The sequence below is a fragment of the Triplophysa rosa genome, linkage group LG1 (genome assembly GCF_024868665.1).
Source record: "Triplophysa rosa linkage group LG1, Trosa_1v2, whole genome shotgun sequence".
Taxonomy (NCBI): Eukaryota; Metazoa; Chordata; class Actinopteri; order Cypriniformes; family Nemacheilidae; genus Triplophysa; species Triplophysa rosa.
Window position 1 is genome coordinate 13,671,592 of NC_079890.1, and position 21,477 is coordinate 13,693,068.

Consider the following 21,477-nt stretch of genomic DNA (forward strand, 5'->3'; position numbering starts at 1 on the left):
TAATCTGAACACAAGTTTAACATGTCTGTTCTTTGCACGTTGTGTTTTAGGATCAAGGTGCAGTACTGGTGCCACACCTTCAGGAACCTCCATCAGCGGTGCCACGGCAACCCCAGAGCACCAACTACAACCTGCTTAAGAATCAACTGATAAACAAACAGCTTCAACAGCAAGTTAGTACTCGAATCTATAAATATTCCATGATTGACATAATTCGTATGTAGATGATATTGATTTTGTTTATGTTAATTCATCCCTGTCTGTTTTGTATAGGAAAAGCAAAGGCAAATGGAGCAATTGAACGGAGGACATATCACATTTCAAGGTACAGTCACCAAACCTATATAAAATAAAAAATTCACATCAACATGATTGAGTGTTATTACTAAACGCTGTTCATTTAGCTCCAATGTACAGTATTAGCCAAAAATATTTACCTTTATTGCCCCCTTAGGTTGGAATAAACTACCAAGCACTAAAAAAATCTGATGGATTAACATAAAAAAATTGGTACATCCCATGTATCTCAAAGATACATAAACATTAAGCATTACCAAATGTTTCTCTTTACTAAAAAACAACACTTTATAAAGAAAATAACCCCCCCAATGAAGTATTAAGCAAAGCATGCTGCGAAAAATAAATCCTCAGTTGTAACAATTATATGTTAACACAACACAAATCATTCATGTATTCCCAACATGAATGGATTACGTTACATGACTGAACATAATAAATCCGCAATTTGTATTGATTTAACTTGTTTAAATTAAGTAAATTGGACAGGTAGCAAAATTAATCAAGAAATATTGGGTTTCTTCTAAAATACAATAAATGCATAGAAAAACATTTGCATTCATTGACTCCAAATACAGCTGTGGAATACGCATGGAAATTTTAAAATGCATTTTTACTAATATATTTCAATACAGAGCAAATACAAATATTTTTTAAAAGGTGGACATCACTTTTGGCCACTACTGTATTTCTTGCAACATGGTTATATAGCCAAAGTGATGCTACAGTTAAAAATGTTGTCGCTCTCTCCCTTGCAGGTCCAGGTCGACCACTTCCTCCGGACTGCGGTGGTTATACAATGGGGGCATCTCAACAGCCCAATTCCTCCATGCTCTCCCACAGCGGTCCCTTACCCTCAAATCGAATGGGTCTTTCCTCCAACTCTGTCTCCCAGATGGGTCCATCTGTTGGAGGATACATGTGTAGCAAAGGTCCCAAACAACCCCTCTGCCACCCCTCGCAAGACTTTGGAATGCCAATGCAGCCAGGCCAGAGCATGATGGGAATGGGTGTACCTCCACGTCAACCACTGCACCCGTCTCATGGTGTGACCAGACCAGGAATGCCGTGTCCCAACTTGGCAGGGGGTCCCGTGCCGACCCATCACCTGCGGCAGGCGTTGCACCAAACCGGATCTCTTCCTTCGCGTCTGATGTTTCCTTCACAGCAGCAGCCTTCATCACAGTCCCAGCTCTGGCAGCACCAGCACGGGGTGCAACCACACATGGACCCTGGTAACCACCAACATCCCTTCCCCAGTGGAGCAGCTCCACCCGGGTGTGGAGGACCTCAGTTTCCACAGCGATCTAGCATGGCAGGTATGCCAGCCAACTTCCCTGGTGCCCGTCCTCCGCCTAATCAGGTAGCCCCTGGTCTGGTTGGCAGGCCGGATCAGAAGATGCCCACCAGCCAGCCGCTCTCCTCTATGGCCCAGCAAAACCTCAGAATCCGAGGTCCACTTTCTGCTTTAGCTATTATGAAGCCCGGCGGTCCGTCTATGATGCACCCGGCCCATGGCATGGCTCCTCCTAGCTACCAGATTGCTTCCGTGGGCAAACATTGTTCACCGCAGGGCTATGGCCCTGGACACAATTCTTTACCTAAACTACCCTCTTTTGACTATACGTCACAGCATCATAGCAACGGGGCAATGCCGGGGGGCCTGCAAGGGCCTGGGAGAGGAGATGGTGGTGGGGAAGTGGACTTCATAGACACTCTGGTGGGAAACAATGAAGACTGGCTCAACAATCTCAACATGATTGATGAATACCTTGAGCAAAACTCATAGGGATGACAGGTCCAGACCTTCCCAGGTTGAAAATCACTACACACAGCGGCAGAACCGGAGTCGTGGGGTCATCGCTTTATAAGGTTATAAACCGTATTTGTCAGGGTTGGTGTAAGCGAGAATGTATTGGTGGAAATGATGCACTGCTAAGCCCCCTGAAATGACTTTGGTGCCCAGCTCTATTAAAAGAGTTCAAAAGGTGATGGAGCCATCAGACAGGGTTTTTTTTCTTTAAGATGCCCTTTCAAATGCTCAGAGGTTGCTCTTCCAGTGCTCTTTGCACTATATTACAATTCAATTGTAAATTATGTTTAATATCTATGGAGTGAAACACTGATATGAATACATGAGCTTTCCCCAGCACCGTAATGAAAGTTCTCATGCAGTGAATGCAATGTGGGTACAGTGTTGTTCTCATGTCGGACCAGACAGAGATGTCTAGCTTTTCATTATTGCTGATTGAAAAGCATACCTTGTTTTAATGTGTATTTGAAAAGGGGCTTGACTTGTAAATAACGTGTTTTGTAAAATATACAAAAATGTTGTTTCTTAAACTGTAACATAGAAAAGAGAAGTAAACATATTTATGCTTCTTTTCTGCTGATGAATTCTTCTAAATTTCATTGTAAATAATGAATAAAACAAAAATGCAATGATGCAAAAAATAAAAATGTAAGCGACACATTGAAATGACAAATTATGTGTTTTACACTGGGAAACTCTTTTGTAATTTGTATTATGCAAGACAGTATGGTTAGATTTGGAGTAATACTATGTATTACATTGTTGATCAAATTGTTATGGTTTTGACATAACTGAACTTCTGGTACCCTAGTCAGCTCAAGAACATTTTTGTTTTGTTTTGTGTTTTTAAATTGTGAGGGTTGGAGTACAATACCTTGTCACAGCATTTCATTCTGATATTGCAGTCCAGAGGTTCCATAAATTGCCATAGCATAATACATTTTACACTAGACACCAGTGTAAAAATCAATGTGACAAAATACAAAATAAGGATCAAGTTTTCTGGGCCAAGGATGCTTTTCGACAATTCTAGGAATGTCTTTTGTATGTGCACACCAGCTACGTGGAACCTGGGGACAATATATATATATATATATATATATATATTTCACACCACCTATTATGGTAACACAAGAGCAGCACCTGTCACAGTAAGACCCACAATCCTTTGTGCCAGAGTCTTGGGTTTTCAACAGTTCATAACCATGTAGTTGACGCCATGAACTTTAAGACATTCTGATTTGTGATTAATTGTGATTTATTTTGTCTTCATATTTTTAGATTGGAAAATAAACTGTATAAAAGAACAATGTCTCTTTTTGACCTTGTCACTGTTGTTTGGTTTTCCTGTCTTTGTTTTCACTGGTGGTGTTACTGAAATGTATGACTACAGTAAAATTAAAAGCACCACACCTCTTTAGCCACCACAAATTGTGTTGAGATGTCTGATAACTACTGAGCAGAACTGAGCTACAGAGAAACCAGATAATGGGGTCATGGACTCTGCAGAAACCACATGAGTAAACGTGTTGAAGATTCTAGAGAGTGTGCCTATAGTGTACGAGGCAATCTGCACGTCTGTTTCTTGTCTTTATTGGGGTTTGAAGTTATTTGAAATTAAACAGGTTTCCGTTTCCGAGTCCGAGATGAAAGTTTATGGTTAGTCATCGAAATGAAATGAAAGCACCGTGGGAAATTATTCACAGGAAGAGGTTTAGATGCATTTTAGAAGCCTGAATGAGGTTATATACTGTAGAATAATTTCTTACAGTAATTAACAATAGAAAAACTTTTAGTTTCTAACAAATGTTTCTATAGGGTCTTTTACCCACACACCTGAATATATTTTAGTCTCTTTTCATTCCAAATGAAGCCCATTAGTTTGGTAAATGAAATCACTGTTTTCTGTCTAGAAGTAATACGAGAATGGTCAAGTGGATTTCACTTTAAAATATTTACACGTGGAGACAGTACAGGTTGGACTTCCCCTTTGAAAAGTAACCCTTACAAACAATTGCATATTATCTGAGGTTTTTATCTCCAGGAAGGCATTTAAAAATGGACAATGTATATTACTTTGCAAACTGATATGGGTAAATAAATGACAATTTGTAAAACTCATTTATTGAAACTATCACACACTTTCTCAAAATCTTAAACACAGAATAAAAAACGTTAAACTACATTGACAAAATCTCTCATTTCACTGGCAAAATCAAACAATGGCCTCGAAACCATTGCAACTGTGGTCAAAATCCAACAATGCTTTCAAATGATGCACACACCCAGTCAATATATAGAAAACTACAGAGCATTAGACATTACATCAAAAAATGGAGAACAATGCAGTTTTTCACAGTTGCAAAAAACACAGTAACACATTTCATGAAATCCTGGCTCAGTTTCTCAAACCTTAAACACAAAATGAAATCTTCAAATTCAAACTATATTCTCTAATCTCCTTAAAACTATTTTATCTGTGCTCAAAATCAGACAGAGACTTCAGATAAAACACAACCAGTGAATATAAACACTACACGCCACAAAAACACAGCATCCATGGCATGTAGTAACAGAAACATAAATGTTTATTTGATACAAAAACACGTAATATTGTTTTTATAAATACTGTTCAAAATGTATAGTCTTATATACCTATTTTCAGTGAATATATTGTATACAAAGGTCGGTAAATCCATAGGTCAAAGTGAATTAAAATTTCATACTGTATGAGCATGGGTACCGTCAACAAGAGGGTGAATAAATGATGACAGAATTTTCACTTCTGCGTGAACTATTCCTTTAACTTTTGCCATCTGTGTTTAGAGTGCAAGAGATATGCAAAAAGTTTTGGTGAAAGAGTTATTTGAAAAATGGGTTTAAGACAGTGGCTATTTGGTTCAGATAATGGGATTACGGTTTTTGTGAATCAGAATAACTATAATTTATACAGTGAATTTTTTTATGCAATAATCCAACAGGCTCTTCGCAAATTCAAAAAACTTTAATGGGTCATACAAGTATATTCTTTATTTTAGACTCAAACAGAGTCCTTTCCATGCAATAACATTGTTCATTTTGCTTTTTATTGATTCTTTTCACATATTAGTTGCAGACTTTCAAACTGAATTATCTAACTAGAATAAAAACATAAATACAAAATGTAAAAATAAAAGTAACATATTTTTCTAAACTTAAGCTGTTTGCTCATATTTTACAAAGTGGGTAGTATGTAGTTTACCGTACGCTTCCCTCTCTCATGCAGAAAACATGATGCCGTTATTGTCAGATATTGCTGTCACATCACATCATCTAAAAAGATGATGCAAAGGAAGTGTAAGACTCCAGTGGCTAAAGCCTACTTAGCATTTATGTTATCGCAGTTTATGCAATAACTTCTTAGACCTGGAAATTAAACAGCTGCAGATGAACCCTAGTTGTGTGCGCACTCTGTTAAGTTCCACTGAGCCTTCCTTGAGTAATTTCTACAGAAACTATTGACTGGCTACTATTTGAAACTCATTACTGAAACTATTTGAGTATTATGAGTTTTGGTAGGCTAAAAAATTGTGTGCAATAAAAATGTAAAATGTGAAGTGTGGGTACTTTTTGGATGAAGATGCTGCCAGATAAAAAAACAAATTTTTTGTGCATTTTTGCTCTCAATGTTTTCATTAGCTTTCCTTACACCAACAACATAAATACATAAACAGACATGACATACGTTTTCATTATTTCAGTTCCTCTTCTTGTGTTGTATGGTTTTGTCTGTTTCATATTTAGATCTGAAGCAGTTTTGCTTCCACATTAAAGACATTGGTCTAATTTGTAGTTTTAGGTGAAGGAAGTGCAGGTTCAAGTAACATACAGACTTAACTGATCAGAACTGTATTGCTACAAAATAGACTTCTAATTAACTTCTAACTTTTAATATAACTTTTAAAACATGCAGTATAACAGCCATGAAAAATCCATGTTTGTGTGGAGACATCCTTGTCAGATCGGTAATTCCAATTTCAACAGATAGTTTTTATTATTATTATTATTATTATTATTACATGGGTGTTATTATTATATTTTGAATTCAATTGAATCCCTGCAAAGATACCTTCCTTAAATGCATTACTCAAGATCAAGTTATGCGATTTTAATACGAAACATCGTTGATTATGGATATTACTTCATTTTCCTGATCAAAAATACAACTCCCTAAATTCTTCGCAGTTCATGAGTTGACAAGCAGCCAATGGGCGCCGTGACCGCTGTCACGTGACACGGGCTGTGCGCTTCCTGCGGCTGTGCAAAATAGACTGGCGATCTCAGGAACGGAGAATTGCAGTTTCTGGGTAAGTAAACACGTTTGCAAACGAAAGATCGTGCAGGTCGTTTGTTATGTTTTCTCAGTAAAGGCCAGGCGTATATTTGGGGCTGGTTTGAGGAGAGACTGGGCTACATGTGGCACTTAAGAGGTGTGATAGAGAGATAGGCCCGAGGTATTTCCTGGTCTCAGTCCTGTCCTGGAATACATTCAATGTGTGAGTGCACAGATGAAAACGTTAGAAGTTATAAAAGTAGCTTTTTTTATACATTTGCTAAACTTGCTTCGATGTGTCCGTCGCGATGTGTGGTTGTTTTACAGTATGCAGGGAAATGTCTCGGTATATACATGGGTTGAATACTACTGATCATGATTTTCCATCACATCATCCCATAAGTTAGTGAACTTATAACATTTAACGTTAGCTGCTGTCTGTCATGCCTGATCGGGGCATTTAAAGTATCAGGGTTACATTGTTTTAGGTGTATTAAAAACAGTACCAGGCACATGGATTTTATTAACTTCTTTCGTCTTTGTGGTTATAAAGGCTTGTCAACTGTTAGCTTTTAGGTCGCAGCATTTAACTGTATTTTATATACGACAGTTTTCTGTAAAGCTGTTATGTTTAATAGTGTTGATTATACTTAATGCTGAAGTATGAGAACAGTTGTGACAGGAAGCGCTGAATAACGTGGATGTGCCCCTTCACGCCAGAGAGCCATAACCGTCCTGTCATCATTATAAATAACTCTCTCTTTCTCTGTGACTGTTGCTGTAATCATTTACACGTCTATCTGTGAACTGTAACCTCTTGAGTCATGACATTAGAACATCTGCTGAACATAATTTGCCCCATAAATTCATATGAGTTTTTGTTTGAACTCCATAGGGGCCAAATAATGACCTCAGACTGTGATGTTGTGATGGTGTTTGTACCTATTTTAATAGATTTTCAGTGTTGTTTGTTTAAATGATTTGTATTCACCCGCATAACACTTATCCCCACCAATACCGATGTTAATCCGCATTCCGCATACATTATCTTTTAAGATGTCTCTGTTGCTTTCAGTATTTTAGTATTTCAGGCAGTTGTTGTGAAGGACTGTGGGGTACCATCGTGTAGGGCTGTCACAATATCAGATGTTTACTTCATGGTTATTGTGGCCTAAAGAATTCAGGGTAACGATATTATCGTGGTTTTATCTCTTAAAATGTTATTTTAATGAACAACTACAATATTATACAATATTATCATCAGAAGTAATATATTCACATCATGTTTAATATCATGGATATTGACAATACTGGTACGTTGTGACAACCTTAGTACCGCACAGTGTTGTTCAGGTGTTCATAATATGTTACTGAATGATAACCATATATGCACTTATGTATACATGAAAAAATATTGAATACAAAAATTCAATGACTTGGTTTATTTTGACAGACATTTCGTGTGAAAATCATTTAATTTAATACGCTCGATGTAAATATCCCACAATGCATCACTTCACAGGATGATCATAATTCACATAGCTGTGGTTAATCACAGTTTCACAGTTTCTACTTCCTTTTACTTCCACTCAGTGAAAGAGCTGTGGTGCTTTCCCCATAAAGAATATAGCAACTGGGTTTCTGGAGAATATAAGGCTTAAAAAAAAAAATACTGTCTTCTCCTTTCCTGACTCCTCTTTCATGTGATTAAAAGGCAAAATAAAATAAAAACAACTAGTCTTTTCTGGTGTTTCAGTAGCAGACCCAGCCATGGCTTCGGCTCCTATAGCGCCTTACAGCTCCAGTCCATTGGGGAACAGCTCCAGCCAACATGTAAGTGAGGTCTGCATGTAGAAGTTCAGCCCCCCATTTACCCCCACCCTTGATCTTACAGAACTCTTATTTTCTGTAATGTTATCCCGTTTGCTTTTTTGAACTACGTTATCCTGTAGGTGTGTGATGCTGTTGTTGGAGGGTTAGACTTTCCTTTTCTGCATTAATAAATAATGTGCTTCACTGGTATCAATAGAGCTGCCATTTGCTGTCCTTTCCTATATTATTAAGCTTGTCTAAATGCATGCATATGCATACAGTGGCTGGCTTGGCACATCACACCTCACTGGGCAGAGGCGATGCCACGCAGACAGGGAGTTGGCACGTTGCTGGTGTTTGAGCCGGGAGACTGCTGTTCCATACATATGTTAGTGGAGCTGTAACACCTGGCAGGTGATAGGCAGCAGAACCCTAGTATCCATTTTCCCAGGGTCCCCGAGGACAGCTAGAGAGATTTTGTACAAAGGACTGCCCATCTGTCTCTGTGATTGCCTCTGGTTGCCTCTTAGCTTAGTCTTTCATATTTTTCATTTCCTTCTTTCTTTTCATATTTTTCATTCGTTTTGGTGTTTGGCACAGAAATGACACACTGCGTCTTTAATGACATCTCTTTTAATCCTCTTGTTTGCGGTTTTCATTTCTCCCCCTTCTTCATCTCCTCTTGTGTTTACCCAACTGCTGCTTATTTCTGCGAGTCAGGTTAGTATCACAGTGTATGTGTGTGTGCTCACGGGTTTGGCTGCTACATTTGTCATCTCCAAAGAGCATGGGCCGGATCGTTACCCAGAAGCCCTTGCTTCGCTCTGCCCATCAGTTTACAGAATGCAAAACGCTGAACAGCAGCAAAAGGGCGACAGAATAAACGGCTACGTGGAGCAAACGCCGCTCTTAGCTGCATTCCAGTTCACTAACCTTCAACTGGCAGCAGGAAAATAGCCCAGGGAAAGACAATCTGGATCCCTGACCACACACACATCAGACAGGGTGAAACAGGACAGTCTCCTTTTACTCTTTATTTTCCTCTCTTCACCACCCCCACTCTTTTACTTCCTGTCACGCTCATTATTTTCCCAGAACTACACTTTTCTCTTGATATAATACCACAGAAAACAGAGTCACGTCAGACTTCTGTTTGTTTAGAATATTGATGTTGTGAGTATCAAAACGTAACTGTTATGAGAAATAGTTGTGTGTGCAGACTGAAGGGCATGTTTCTGAAACTGTTCTCACAAGAAAGTACACAAGAAAACCTAGCTGGTCCTTAGTAGTAACATAAGCAACCAAATCGCATTTTATTTCAATAAATAGGATTTAATAAGGGTTAGGGATAGGTGTGTCAACCTAATGTTTCTCTATGTGATTACAGACATCCAGAGAGAGTCTGAAGATGGAGCCGCTGGCAGGTTTTGTGTCACTGCCGGGAGAAGAGAGAATTATTGGTGAGTGTTTCTTAATAAGCCTGTTTGTTATTCATAATGTATTTTAAGAATATCCTTCTGAAATTTGAGATAATCTTAAATAATCCATGTTCCAAGGAGCAGCTTGCATCGTTTAATAAATGCAAGGAAATACAGTATGACCTTTGGAACAGATGGTGAATGTCATTTGAGTAGAAATAGTGCAGAATTTTAAATGTTTGTCATTATGTTTCAAGAATTCAACTATTTATGCGTTTAGGCAAAATGATCATTTTTGCTTAATTTTGTGAACTAATAACAATATTTCTCCCAAATTCCAAATAAAAATAGTGTTTCTATTTGCATTTATTTGCAGAAAATTATTTTTTTCAGACCTCAAATACTGCAAAGAAAACAAGTTAATATTCACTTTTCACAACGTATTTAGGTAAAGTTAAATAAAAATGGTTTATGTGAGAACGTCACATTATTGTTAACACAGTTTTCATGTGTCTTGTCATGCTGTCCGTCTTTCACATTGCTGTTGGGTCACTTTCACACTTTGTTGGATTTTGTTGAAATTCAACAGACACTGAAATGGCAACAATACATCTAGAAATGCTGATTAAATGACAGTTGAATGTGGTTTTAAACACATTTTCTAGTCAGGTTTTAGGTTAAACTGTTTATTTCTTTCACAAAACTTAAGAATTAGGAGTCATCATTTTAATGGGACTTAAACCTGTCTTTATTAGATGACATTTATTATGTTATATTGCCCAAATCTGTTTGACTCCTCAGATAAAGACATCATCTACATGTGCCCATTTAATGGTGCACTGAAAGGAAAGGTGTTTATCACCAACTACAGACTCTACTTCAAGAGCACTGACACAGTAAGGGAAACTTTCACTAATACGTGTATGTGTGCATATCAAATAAAACAACAGTGTTCATGTGCCTCAGAATTCAAAACTCGAAAAAAAAAATGGCAGTGGCATTGTTCTTTGTTTTACCTTAGTTCACCTTTCTCTCGAGTGTTAAAATCGAGCACAGACACTCTGAGGACATGCCAGGTGTTGCTCTGTTCAAAACCGGCCCGTCCGTTTCCTTCCTCTTTTCTGTCTTTCATTATTTCCTTTTCTTTCTTTCACACAGTTTGTCCTTTACAGGCCTGTTCCTGTATCGCCTATTTTGGATTAGCTTTCAGTGTCCACTTTTACTAATAACACACATCTGTTAGTCAGTGTATGAAGAGAAAAGAGAAAGTTATGAGAGGAGGAAAAGGTTTATCATTTCAGAAAGAGGCTTTCATCTTTCCTGGCCCTGTCCTTGGCTTGGCACATGGTAGCGGGCACCTGCAGCCCTGTTTTGTGAACGTTTTGGCCGTTGCTGGGGTCTGTTGCCATGATATGCCAACTTGGCAAAGAGAGAAGGAAAGAGCAAAATGGCCCTTAAAGTGGGAACGTTTATTGAAATTTGTGTCTGTACAGAAATTCAAGTGTAACATCAAAGATAAATGAAAAATCTGAAAGGTCTTATGGTTCTTCTGTAAGACAAATATGTAATAGGATTCCATTCCGCTGTGTTTATAATACATGTGTAAGAGTGTTGATATTATGTCCTTTCCTCCCACTCTCGCTGTCCTTTTCTCTCTCAAGGAGACACCAGTTACTTTGAACGTGCCCTTAGGTGTCATAAGCCGCATAGAGAAGATGGGCGGAGCCACCAGTCGAGGAGAGAATTCTTACGGGCTTGACATCACCTGCAAGGTACCGCCCCCCAAATAACCCCCAAATGATAGAAATACACACACCATTGTAAATAATGTACATCATTTGTATAGCTTCAGTTTTAAACTACATAAATTTACTTTTATTTGAATAGAGGACATGAAGTGATGTATAAAAATGTAAATTGTTAATCCCAGAGCCTCGGAATGCAAACGCAAAAAAAGAATGAAAATGTGAGTTCTTGAAAGAGAATAATGAGTATGTGTGTGTGTGTGTGTCAGGACATGAGAAACCTGCGATTCGCTCTGAAGCAAGAAGGCCACAGTCGAAGGGACATCTTCGATATTCTTTTCAAATATGCGTTTCCTCTATCTCACGGAATGGTCAGTATGTAGTGCCGCTTTATTCTGAAATGCCTCATTTAACTGACCGTTTAACTTTTCTTTCTCTTTGATGTTCACAGCAACTCTTTGCTTTTCTGAGTCAGGAGAAGTATGAGGAGAATGGCTGGAACGTTTATGAGCCCATGGAGGAGTTCAGGAGGCAGGTGAGGACCAGCTGTTTACATACAGCATATTTTCCTTGGGGTTTTTTGTATAGTGTTTTAATGGGTTGTTTTCTATGGTCTGTTTTTCTCAGGGTCTGCCCAATAATGAGTGGAGGGTCACTTTCATCAATAAGAGCTACGAGTTGTGTGACACCTATCCTACAATTCTTGTTGTTCCATATAAGGCCCCAGATGAGGATCTAAGAAGAGTGGGTACCTTCCGATCTCGCTGCCGCATCCCGGTGAGCTTTTTTTCTTCATTTTGACATGTGTACATGAAGGACTAGAATTATGGAGTGATGTAAAAGCAATACAGCAATACATGTGTAGTTATATATTTATTGTTAATAGACGTCTTTGTATGATAATAATGGTGAACTTTAATCTCTAGCGTGTTTGGTGATATCTTCACTTTCTAAATTTGTGATATCTTTCCTCCTACATTCAGGTGTTGTCGTGGTTCCATAAGCAGAACCACGCTGTGATTACACGGTGCAGTCAGCCTTTGGTGGGCATGAGCGGGAAGCGTAACAAAGATGATGAACGTTATTTGGACTTAATCCGTGAGGCCAATGGTACCACAAAACTCACCATCTACGATGCCAGACCCAACGTCAATGCTGTGGCGAACAAGGTTAGATTCCAGAACGCCGCTAATAAGTGGACTAAGTCGTTGCCTGATCAGTTTCGTCATCTTTAATCAGAAATACAGAATGTTGTGGATAAGCCATATTCGCATTACTTTGGTTGAAGCATGCGTTGGTCTTTGGTGCATTTCACACGTATTAGTTCATTCTTTTAACCCATCCTTTTTCTTTGTTTATCAAGTTTTATTTCTTATGTTTTACATAGGTTAATGAAAGTGTTTTTTGTTCAATCTAAATTTATGGGCTGAGAAAAATGTGTCTGTTTTCTCAGCTCAACAAACACTTTGTTCAGCACATGAGCTATAAAGCACATAAACTGTACACACGAGTAGGTTTTCAATTTTTGCCAATTGGCAGATCACACAAAAATCTACCTCATTGTGCACCAGTGGTTTTACAAAACTACTCATTCAACGCTGACATGGCCTTATTGATCCAGCCATTTCTCTTACGCAAGGTGTTTATATTGAACTCTCAGTGCAGGTGTGTGGAAATTCTGTATGTAATCTTGCCCCTTAAACATAGACTTCTGAACCCTTACCCTCCAGGCCACGGGCGGGGGTTACGAGGGCGAAGATGCATATCAGAATGCTGAGCTGGTCTTTCTGGACATCCATAATATCCATGTCATGAGAGAATCATTGAAGAAACTAAAGGATATTGTCTACCCTAATGTGGAGGAGTCCCATTGGCTCTCCAGCCTGGAGTCCACCCACTGGCTTGAACATATCAAGGTTTGTCATAACATTCACGCTGGTGCTATTTTTCGTGTTGGAAGTCTGTTGTTAGATAAAATGTGGGCGCAGGCTTTACTTTCTATTACATCTCTCTAAATATTTTTCATACTTTTTAGTGGCTCTTAAACGTCTCTGTCCTTATCATCACCTGTCATTAACTAGCAAATAGAAAACCATGCCTTGTGGCTATGATGTGACTACATCTATTTAAAGAGACAAACCTTGCAATATGTCTCATCCAAACTTCCTGTTTTGATCATTTAAATAGTTCAAACTGGGAAGCTTTTTTAAATGTGTGAAGAAATTGACTTCATTTGCTAACAACGTAACTTTAGAGAAATTACTTGTATTACAAATGTTAGCATTCACTAGTTACTGTAGCTCAACTGCTGGAGCATTACGTTGGCAGCGCAAAAGGTTGTAGGTTCGATTCCCAGGGAACACACGGTGATAAAATCTATAAGATCGGTTATAATAGCAAAAAGTGCATGAAAAGATATATATATATCTATATCTTTCTTTTCTAGTTGGTGTTATCGGGGGCCATCCAGGTGGCAGATAAAGTGTCGTCTGGTTACTCTGTGATGGTTCACTGTAGTGATGGCTGGGACCGTACGGCTCAGCTCACTTCTCTGTCCATGCTGATGCTGGACTCCTACTACAGAACTCTCCGGGGCTTCCAGGTGCTGCTGGAGAAGGAATGGATCAGTTTTGGACACAAGTTTGCTTCGGTGAGTATCACCAGAATGTTTTAGAATTTCTAGGCTTAAATTAGTGTCAGAGAAATCACAAAGTAAATGTGATGCTAACAGATGTGATGTTAACAGAGTGACTGCTTTGACAGAGTTTGATAGAGCATAAATGAGGAGATATTGCTTCGGAGTATGTTTTTAATCAAACAAAACAATTTCATCTATATATTGTTGCTCATTTTCTAGTTACATAGTAGGGTTGGGCGATGACGACCGCGGACCCTCCTGATGACGAAAATTACATCATGCAGGGGAATCACGATGCCGGCCCAACATCGTGATGGCTGTCAGCCATCGGCGATGGACGATGTCATCGTCTATCGGCCCAACCCTATTACATAGCTTTATCTTAAGCCTACTTCATATGATGTTTGTGTGTTTGTAGAGAATCGGTCACGGGGACAAAAATCATGCAGATCAGGACAGATCACCTATCTTTTTGCAATTCATCGACTGCGTCTGGCAAATGACGAAGCAGGTATAAACCTAATATATAAATCTGTAATGCCAGCACATGTCTTTATGTGTAAGGAGGCTAAACCAATAATGAATTTATTGTTTATAGTCTGGACCCTTGCGACTTTTTTACAGAACACAAAAGGCAATATGTTGCTCTCTCTCTCTCTCTATGCTGCTGTTTTGTACACATCAAGCTTCAAAAGCACCTATGAAGTCATATAAATCACTATTTACTTACAATCTTCCTCTCCATAGCTTCTCAAATTTGATTAGGCCTGTGGATAAAAGCGATTAATCACATCCAGAATAAAAGTTTGTGTTTACATAATATATGTCTGTGTACTGTGCATATTAATTTTGTATTCATAAACACACACACATACATGTATAGATGGTTTCAAAGTGACAACATAAACAAACGTTACTGCGCATGCACGCATCCGTGGGCTGCCCTTAACTTCCGGTACACATTCACAAACAATAGAGTGCCTGTAGATTATTTCTGATAAAAAGCAAAAGAAACCAAGAATAGCCGTTACATGGCTCAACTTGTCTCTCCAATATTTTGAATATAGACTGCGATACCAAGCTCAACCGCTAGATGTCAACGTACCATACGGTTTCTTTAAATGCGACCAAACTACAGGACCCATTCAACAAATTGTTTATTTAATAAAATGAACATGCAACCAAACTCAACAAATCGTTTATTTAATACAATTATTATACAATAAAATAATAATACAAATTAATATGAACATAAATAAAATATAAATAGTTATATTATTAGACACTAGCCCAACACAGACCGGAAGTTAACTGCAGTACTGGCACGCGCGTCTGATGAAACGGTCAAAATATTTAAGAAAAATAAAAAAGTTTATGTACAAGTTAAATTATATATAAATATTAATATACACCTGCAAATATTTTTTTATAAATGTGTGTACGTGTTTATAAATACAAAATAAAAATGGACAGTTCACAGACATATATTACACGTAACACAGGCTTTTATTCTGGATGCGTTTAATCATTGAACAGCCCTAAGTGTATTTAACATATTCACATTATGTGAGAAACAGCAGGGTGTGCTATCGCTGTCAAACTTATTTGACACATTATAACAGTGAATGGGATTTGAGAGCTCTGGGGACAGGAAAGATTAGCAATGAATAATGACTTCAGTTTTGGTCTTGTCCTCACATGAAGGTGTTATCTGCTTCTGAAGTCACATAGACTACTAAGGATGCCTTTGGTCACTAAAAATCACTTTGCAGTTGAATTGTTTGGATAACAGCTTCCTAAATACTTTTAAAATGTTTCATTTTATGTTCAACAAAAAAACATACAGATTTGATGGCGACTAAACGATGACATTATTTTTAGGCTTTTGTGTGAACTAAACTTTCAGAATACCACAATACAATAAATAAGCTAATAATAATGCTTTAAATGATCTTGTTTACCTTTGATCCATCTTCCACACCTGTAGTTCCCGACAGCATTCGAGTTTAATGAACGTCTCCTGGTGGTAATCTTGGATCACCTGTACAGCTGCCGATTTGGCACTTTCCTCTACAACTGCGAGAGTGCCCGTGACAGCAATGTAAGAAATCAGCACACACACATTACACAAATGACAATTTTGCTGTAACTTAATGCCAATTGTTTTATAGGCTCTGAACTTCCCTTTTGGTATCAATTTAGAGCTCTTTTCAATTTGAACTGAATTGCCACTTCCAATATCTTAAAAGGAGTAGTTCACCCAAAAATGGTCCCCATTCATTTTTATTCCTACTATGGAAAGTCAATAGGGACCATTTTTGGGGAGAACTATTCCTTTAAAAGCTGGTATTATATTCACATATGGACTTATTCATAGTCCTTGCATGTATATACACCGCAGTGTGTAACACTTATGCATACATTATGAAAATATAGGCTGAATTCATTTAAATGCTCTTCATACTTTTACCGTCATCACACCTGTCTCAGAATTCCCATCTTCCTCACTGCTTATTTGAGGCATCACTGGGATATATTGGCGTCTGCTCTGTCTCTCAGACACGTTGCCTTTTATTTCTCTCTACGTTCATTGTGTGAAGTAGAGCATGAGTAAAAGAGATGCTTCACTGGCTCTCAGTCAGAGTAGATGCACTTCAGAGAGATGAAACATTCATTCTGTCGACCCTCTAGAGTCGTTCACCACGACAACAATGTTAGAGAGCGCAGTCTTTCTTTACAGCCGCTGCTAACCAGTGGATGTAACACAGCGCATACGGAATCTGCATTGACAATACGTTCAAACACCTTAACACCTGATTCTGTTTAACCAGTAAATTAAAAATAAGCATTTTTTAAATAAGGTTAAATATTATGTTTAGTATTAGATTACAGTATGCAGTATATTTATATTTAGTATGTAATACTAATTGTTTCTTCTTTTGTCTACGTTGTTTGTTTTTTAGGACGTTCGGACAAAGACGGTGTCTCTGTGGTCTTTGATCAACAGTGACACATCCTCATATACAAACCCCTTCTACACGCCAGAGTCCAGTCGCGTGCTTTACCCTGTAGCCAGCATGCGCCACCTAGAGCTCTGGGTGAATTATTACATCCGCTGGAACCCTCGCATACAACACCAGGTATCAGCATAAAGTTCACAGTCGTGTTGTGGATTTCTATAACGCTGGCCTGTAGTTGTTTTTATAGCTTAGGCATTATTAAACAGTGCTGTTTTTAGTAGATGTGTGGCCATGTGAGTGACATGAAAAATGTTTATGTGTCTGTCTTGTGTATAGGGCGTTTTGCCTCTGGGTGAGTGTGTGTGTGTGTGTGTGTGTGTGTGTGTGTGTGTGTGTGTGTGTGTGTGTGTGTGTGTTTACCCCCCTGATTCAGTGGTGCAGAAAATCCCCTCACTCCAGTAATTACGTCCAGACTGGCGCTGCAGAGAACTGTCACTCAAATTGTCCTTATCAACACAAACACACACACATAGGCGCGCATACCTTCACTGTGGTTTTACACAGCCACTGCCGCCCTGGCATTAATAAACCTTAAAGTAATCTTTGTTACCAGTAAAGTAATTAAAGCCTTAACAAAAATCAGTTAAAAGCATTCAAATGTCTGCCTTATTGTAATGGACTAGCAACGGTTGTCTTAAAACTAGTATTCAGCTGACAATCCCTTTTTTATTAGCATCAAAACTGTATTTTAAACTGGATGTAATGCATTTATGTACGGTTAGAATTGCTTCATATTCCCAAATGATTAAAATAATTAACACACAAATAGTTAATTCACAAATACACAGAGAAACATGGCCAAATAACAGAAAAGATGCTCTGTATTTTTTCAGACCTCAAATACTGCAAAGAAAACAAGTTCATATTCACTTTTTAAGCAGTACAACAGTAATATTTGTATTTAGGAAAAGTTCAAAAATTATTTTTTTATGATATTTTTATCACACTTTTCTTGATACTCCTGTCTTTCACATTGTTTTTGGATGACTTCATGTCACTCCTGAGGTTTGATCTTGTTTTGTTGAGTTTCGCACAAATATACATTTATGAATCAATGACATTAAAAATGTTTACTGCCACAAACACAAGCTATACTTGGCATTCATTTTGCATTTTTGAATTTTGGAACATTTCCCTTGTTACTAAACAACCATAGAAATACTCAAATAGCTGGACTCCACCCACCACCTTCTCAAATCAATTTGCAAACTCCACATTGTGCTGAAAAGTCATGAGAACTTTCACCCTTTGACATTTACCTTTTATTGCCTTTAGTGCACTAGTTAGGTTTTTTGCCGCCCTCTCGTGGTAAAAGTTTTTATAGCTGTCACACTGATCTGTGTTCATGTTTGTGTGCGTGTATATTTCAGCAACAGAGTCCAGTGGAACAGCGTTATAAGGAGCTATTGGCGTTGAGGGATCAGTACCTGAAGAAACTGGAGGAACTGCAGCTCACAGACTCCGCCCCATCCTCCACCCACTTGACAAACAGCTCCACCCCCAATGCCGCCACACCCAATCAGCACATCACACACTTACAAACACCATTTTGATTGCACTCGCAAACGTATACAGACATGGAACGTGTGTACATAGCAATAGTAATAAATATGGTAACACGATTAGTAGTGACGTCAGTTCTGACGAGTAACAAAACAATTATGCAATAAATCACAGTACAGCCTTCATCGCGCAAAAAAAAGTTAAACACGGACGACGAGAAAAGCCTTAAAGTAACAGTGCTGTTTTTTTTCGTGCCGCATACCATGGATAGAAGTGTTTGAAATTGTGTACGCGTATCCCAGAAACCACTTGGATACTGTTTGGAATGCTCATGTGAGGACTGAAAGCGATCTAGTTGGATGGATGTCGGATGTGGTTTATTTGTCGTGTTATGCATGTTAGGATCTAAACTGATTAGATCGAGAAGAGCTGAAACATTTTTGAATGTTGAGCACTGGTAAGATGTCTGTAAGGTTTTAAAAGTGCTGGTTTTGTTCTTTTTGGAGAGCTATGAGCTTTAGGCTGTTTATTGTCTTGTCAATCCAGTGTCAAGCAGGGTCCTCAACCTTTGGATGAGCAATTGTTTCACGTGTCAGTTTACTGGATGACGGACAGATGGCTGACCTTGAAAGGTCAGGGAAGCCGATGCGTAACTTTAATGTCTTAATTTTTTCTCCATAAATGTTATTCACTGCTCAGGTGGGTGAATGATATGGTAGGAAAATGTCCTGAACATTTGATCAGAACCAGGGTTTTTTTAGACAGTGACAGAGACCATTTCTGTGCCTTTACTCATATCTGAGGTTTTCAGGTGTATATTTTATAGACAAACTTCGTTTGGTCACGGCAGCATCAGTGTTTTCCATTTACTGTGTGTTTAGTGACGGGGTTGATTCCTCTCCTGTGAGCTCAGATGAGAGAAAGCCGCATGTACGGGTGGCTTTGGGTTCCCCTCAAAATGACATGCAGTTGCCACGGAAAACCGCAATTCAGTCTCTGAAAGTATTGCTTCCGAAGGGACATAGCATCAGAGTACTGCATCGTCCTTTGGGTAGGGCTGAATGGTTGGGACATGAAGCAGTGTGTTGAGCTGTCCCCAGATCAGTTTTTTCTTCAGTACAGGAGCTGTGGCTGATATGGGGTATTGAGTAACTTAACATGTTGGTGGTTGCTGTGAGTCGTTGCTAATTCTGCCTCCGAAAACTGAACTTCTAAAGAATTTGACCTCAATGAGGATATGAAGTTTAAAGTGTGTGAAGAAGAAAATGCTCAATAAACAAGCAAACCACGTGAGGTTGGTTGTTTTTAGGGGAAGAAATGACAAAAAAATCTATTTTTTATTTTGTAAAAGTACCAGAACTATGTAATTACCTCAAACAAAACCTATTTTACTGTTGACAGTTCTATTGTTGTAAAATATAGTTATTTTATTCAGTGTAAAATTTGACAGGTTTTATAAAAAGGAAAGTAATTAGAGAAAATGCTTTTGGCTGGTTTTGGTAACTGTAGGTAGTTTGTCGGACATCCTCTTATAGTTTCTTTTTTCTTTGTTTGTTTTTGTAATGGGCATTTAGGTTTTGCTTAATAACATTTTAAAGATCTGATTCTGTAGGAATTCTTTTGTTCTCAATTGGTGGGCTCATAAGATTCATAAGATTGAGTGAAGGAAAGCTGCACTCTTGATTTTTTTCTTCTGACATTTTCTTAAGGAAGTCCTTATAGTTTAAAGGGATCTATTTGTGTTTTGTATTCCCTTGTGTATCCTTTATTTGTTGGCCAACTGTTGTTCTGTACATAATGCTGATTAAATTAATTTAAACAATTTCAAATGGAAAAAGCCTTCATGCTCATGTTGCTCAAGTGTTTTATTTTTGGGGATCTTTTGTCTTGGGAAGGCTGGTATGTTTTCACGTTGCTGTCAGTATAGGCGGTACTTGGGTATAAACAACACCAGAGCGATGCTTGCTACAAAGACCTTAAAGGAGTAGTACACTTCAAAATTGACCCTTTGACTTTCCATAGTAGGAATAACAATTAGTATGGAAAGTGAATGGGGCACATTTTGAAGTGAACTACTCAAGGGACAGGTTTAGTTTATACACCCTTGTGTCATTTCAAACCCACATATGACTCTTTCTTCTGTGGAACACAAAAGAAGACATTCTGAGAAATGTCAGAATAGATTTTGTGTCCATACAATGGAAGTGAATGGGGTTCAGTGGTGTTTGGTTACCAACGTTTTTCAAAATATCTTTTGTGTTCTGCTGAAGAAAGAAAGTCATACAGATTTGGAATGACATGAGGGTGAGTAAACGATGAAAGATCTTTCATTTTGGGTGAACTCTCCCTTTAAATTGTCTATGACATTTATATATTACATTGAAGCCTGACTTACTTAACCATTGGTGCACAGGACCCATTTAAACTCTTCTACAGGTACACATATACTACTCATACAATCCTCTAAAGAGGTTCTTCTAACATTAAAGGGATACTTTACCCAAAAATGAAAATTCTGTCATCACTCACCTTCAAGTTGTTCCAAATCTCTATAAATTCCTTTGTTCTGATGAACATAGAGAAAGATATTCGGAAGAATGCTTATGACCAGACAGATTTTGCCCCTCGTTGACTATCATAGTAGGAAAAAATAAAATGGTAATCAAAAGTGCCCCAGAACTGTTTGCTGTACATTCTTCAAAATGTCTTCTTTTGTGTTCAACAGAACAAGAAAAATGATAAAGCAATTTTTCCTACTGTGGTAGTCAATGGTGGCCAAGATCTGTTTGGTTATAATCATTCTTCCAAATATATAGCTGTGTTCATCAGAACAAAGAAGTTGATACAGATTTGGAACAACTCGAAGGTAGGTGAGTAAATGATGAATTTTCATTTTTGGGTGACACTTAAAAACCTCCA

General features: G+C 38.2%; 2 protein-coding genes across 5 annotated transcripts in view; both read left to right on the plus strand.

Moving 5' to 3' along the window:
* Positions 1-3,475, plus strand: part of si:ch73-211e3.1 (trithorax group protein osa) — a 70,129-nt gene extending 66,654 nt beyond the window's left edge. Inside the window, exons 3-5 of the mRNA XM_057338345.1 lie at positions 51-173; positions 274-325; positions 1,056-3,475. Coding sequence (XP_057194328.1) covers positions 51-173; positions 274-325; positions 1,056-2,086 — 1,206 coding nt within the window. The 3' untranslated portion in view covers positions 2,087-3,475. The remainder of the gene's footprint in view (positions 1-50; positions 174-273; positions 326-1,055) is intronic.
* Positions 3,476-6,363: 2,888 nt separating this feature from the next.
* Positions 6,364-20,380, plus strand: mtm1 (myotubularin 1). 4 transcript variants are annotated; one of them, XM_057342451.1, is made up of 15 exons: positions 6,364-6,456; positions 8,179-8,255; positions 9,622-9,694; positions 10,454-10,548; positions 11,314-11,424; positions 11,667-11,768; positions 11,849-11,932; positions 12,025-12,174; positions 12,381-12,566; positions 13,128-13,313; positions 13,844-14,047; positions 14,454-14,546; positions 16,023-16,136; positions 16,999-17,175; positions 18,426-20,380. In XM_057342451.1, exons 2-15 carry the CDS (start codon positions 8,193-8,195, stop codon positions 18,606-18,608), a joined length of 1,821 nt encoding a protein of 606 aa, XP_057198434.1. In that variant the 5' UTR covers positions 6,364-6,456; positions 8,179-8,192; the 3' UTR covers positions 18,609-20,380. The 4 variants fall into 4 exon arrangements, with proteins under 4 accessions (XP_057198434.1, XP_057198442.1, XP_057198452.1 ...); XM_057342459.1 differs by having other exon boundaries at positions 6,386-6,456; positions 8,182-8,255; XM_057342469.1 differs by lacking the exon at positions 8,179-8,255 and having other exon boundaries at positions 6,392-6,456.
* Positions 20,381-21,477: the final 1,097 nt, after the last annotated feature.

Bases quoted from the DNA above. Each gene is read 5' to 3' on its own strand.
- mtm1 (XM_057342451.1), top strand. From the start codon at position 8,193: ATGGCTTCGGCTCCTATAGCGCCTTACAGCTCCAGTCCATTGGGGAAC. The intron at 9,695-10,453 runs GTGAGTGTTTCT...TTGACTCCTCAG, and splicing joins GGGAGAAGAGAGAATTATTG to ATAAAGACATCATCTACATG. The intron at 11,425-11,666 runs GTACCGCCCCCC...TGTGTGTGTCAG, and splicing joins GGCTTGACATCACCTGCAAG to GACATGAGAAACCTGCGATT.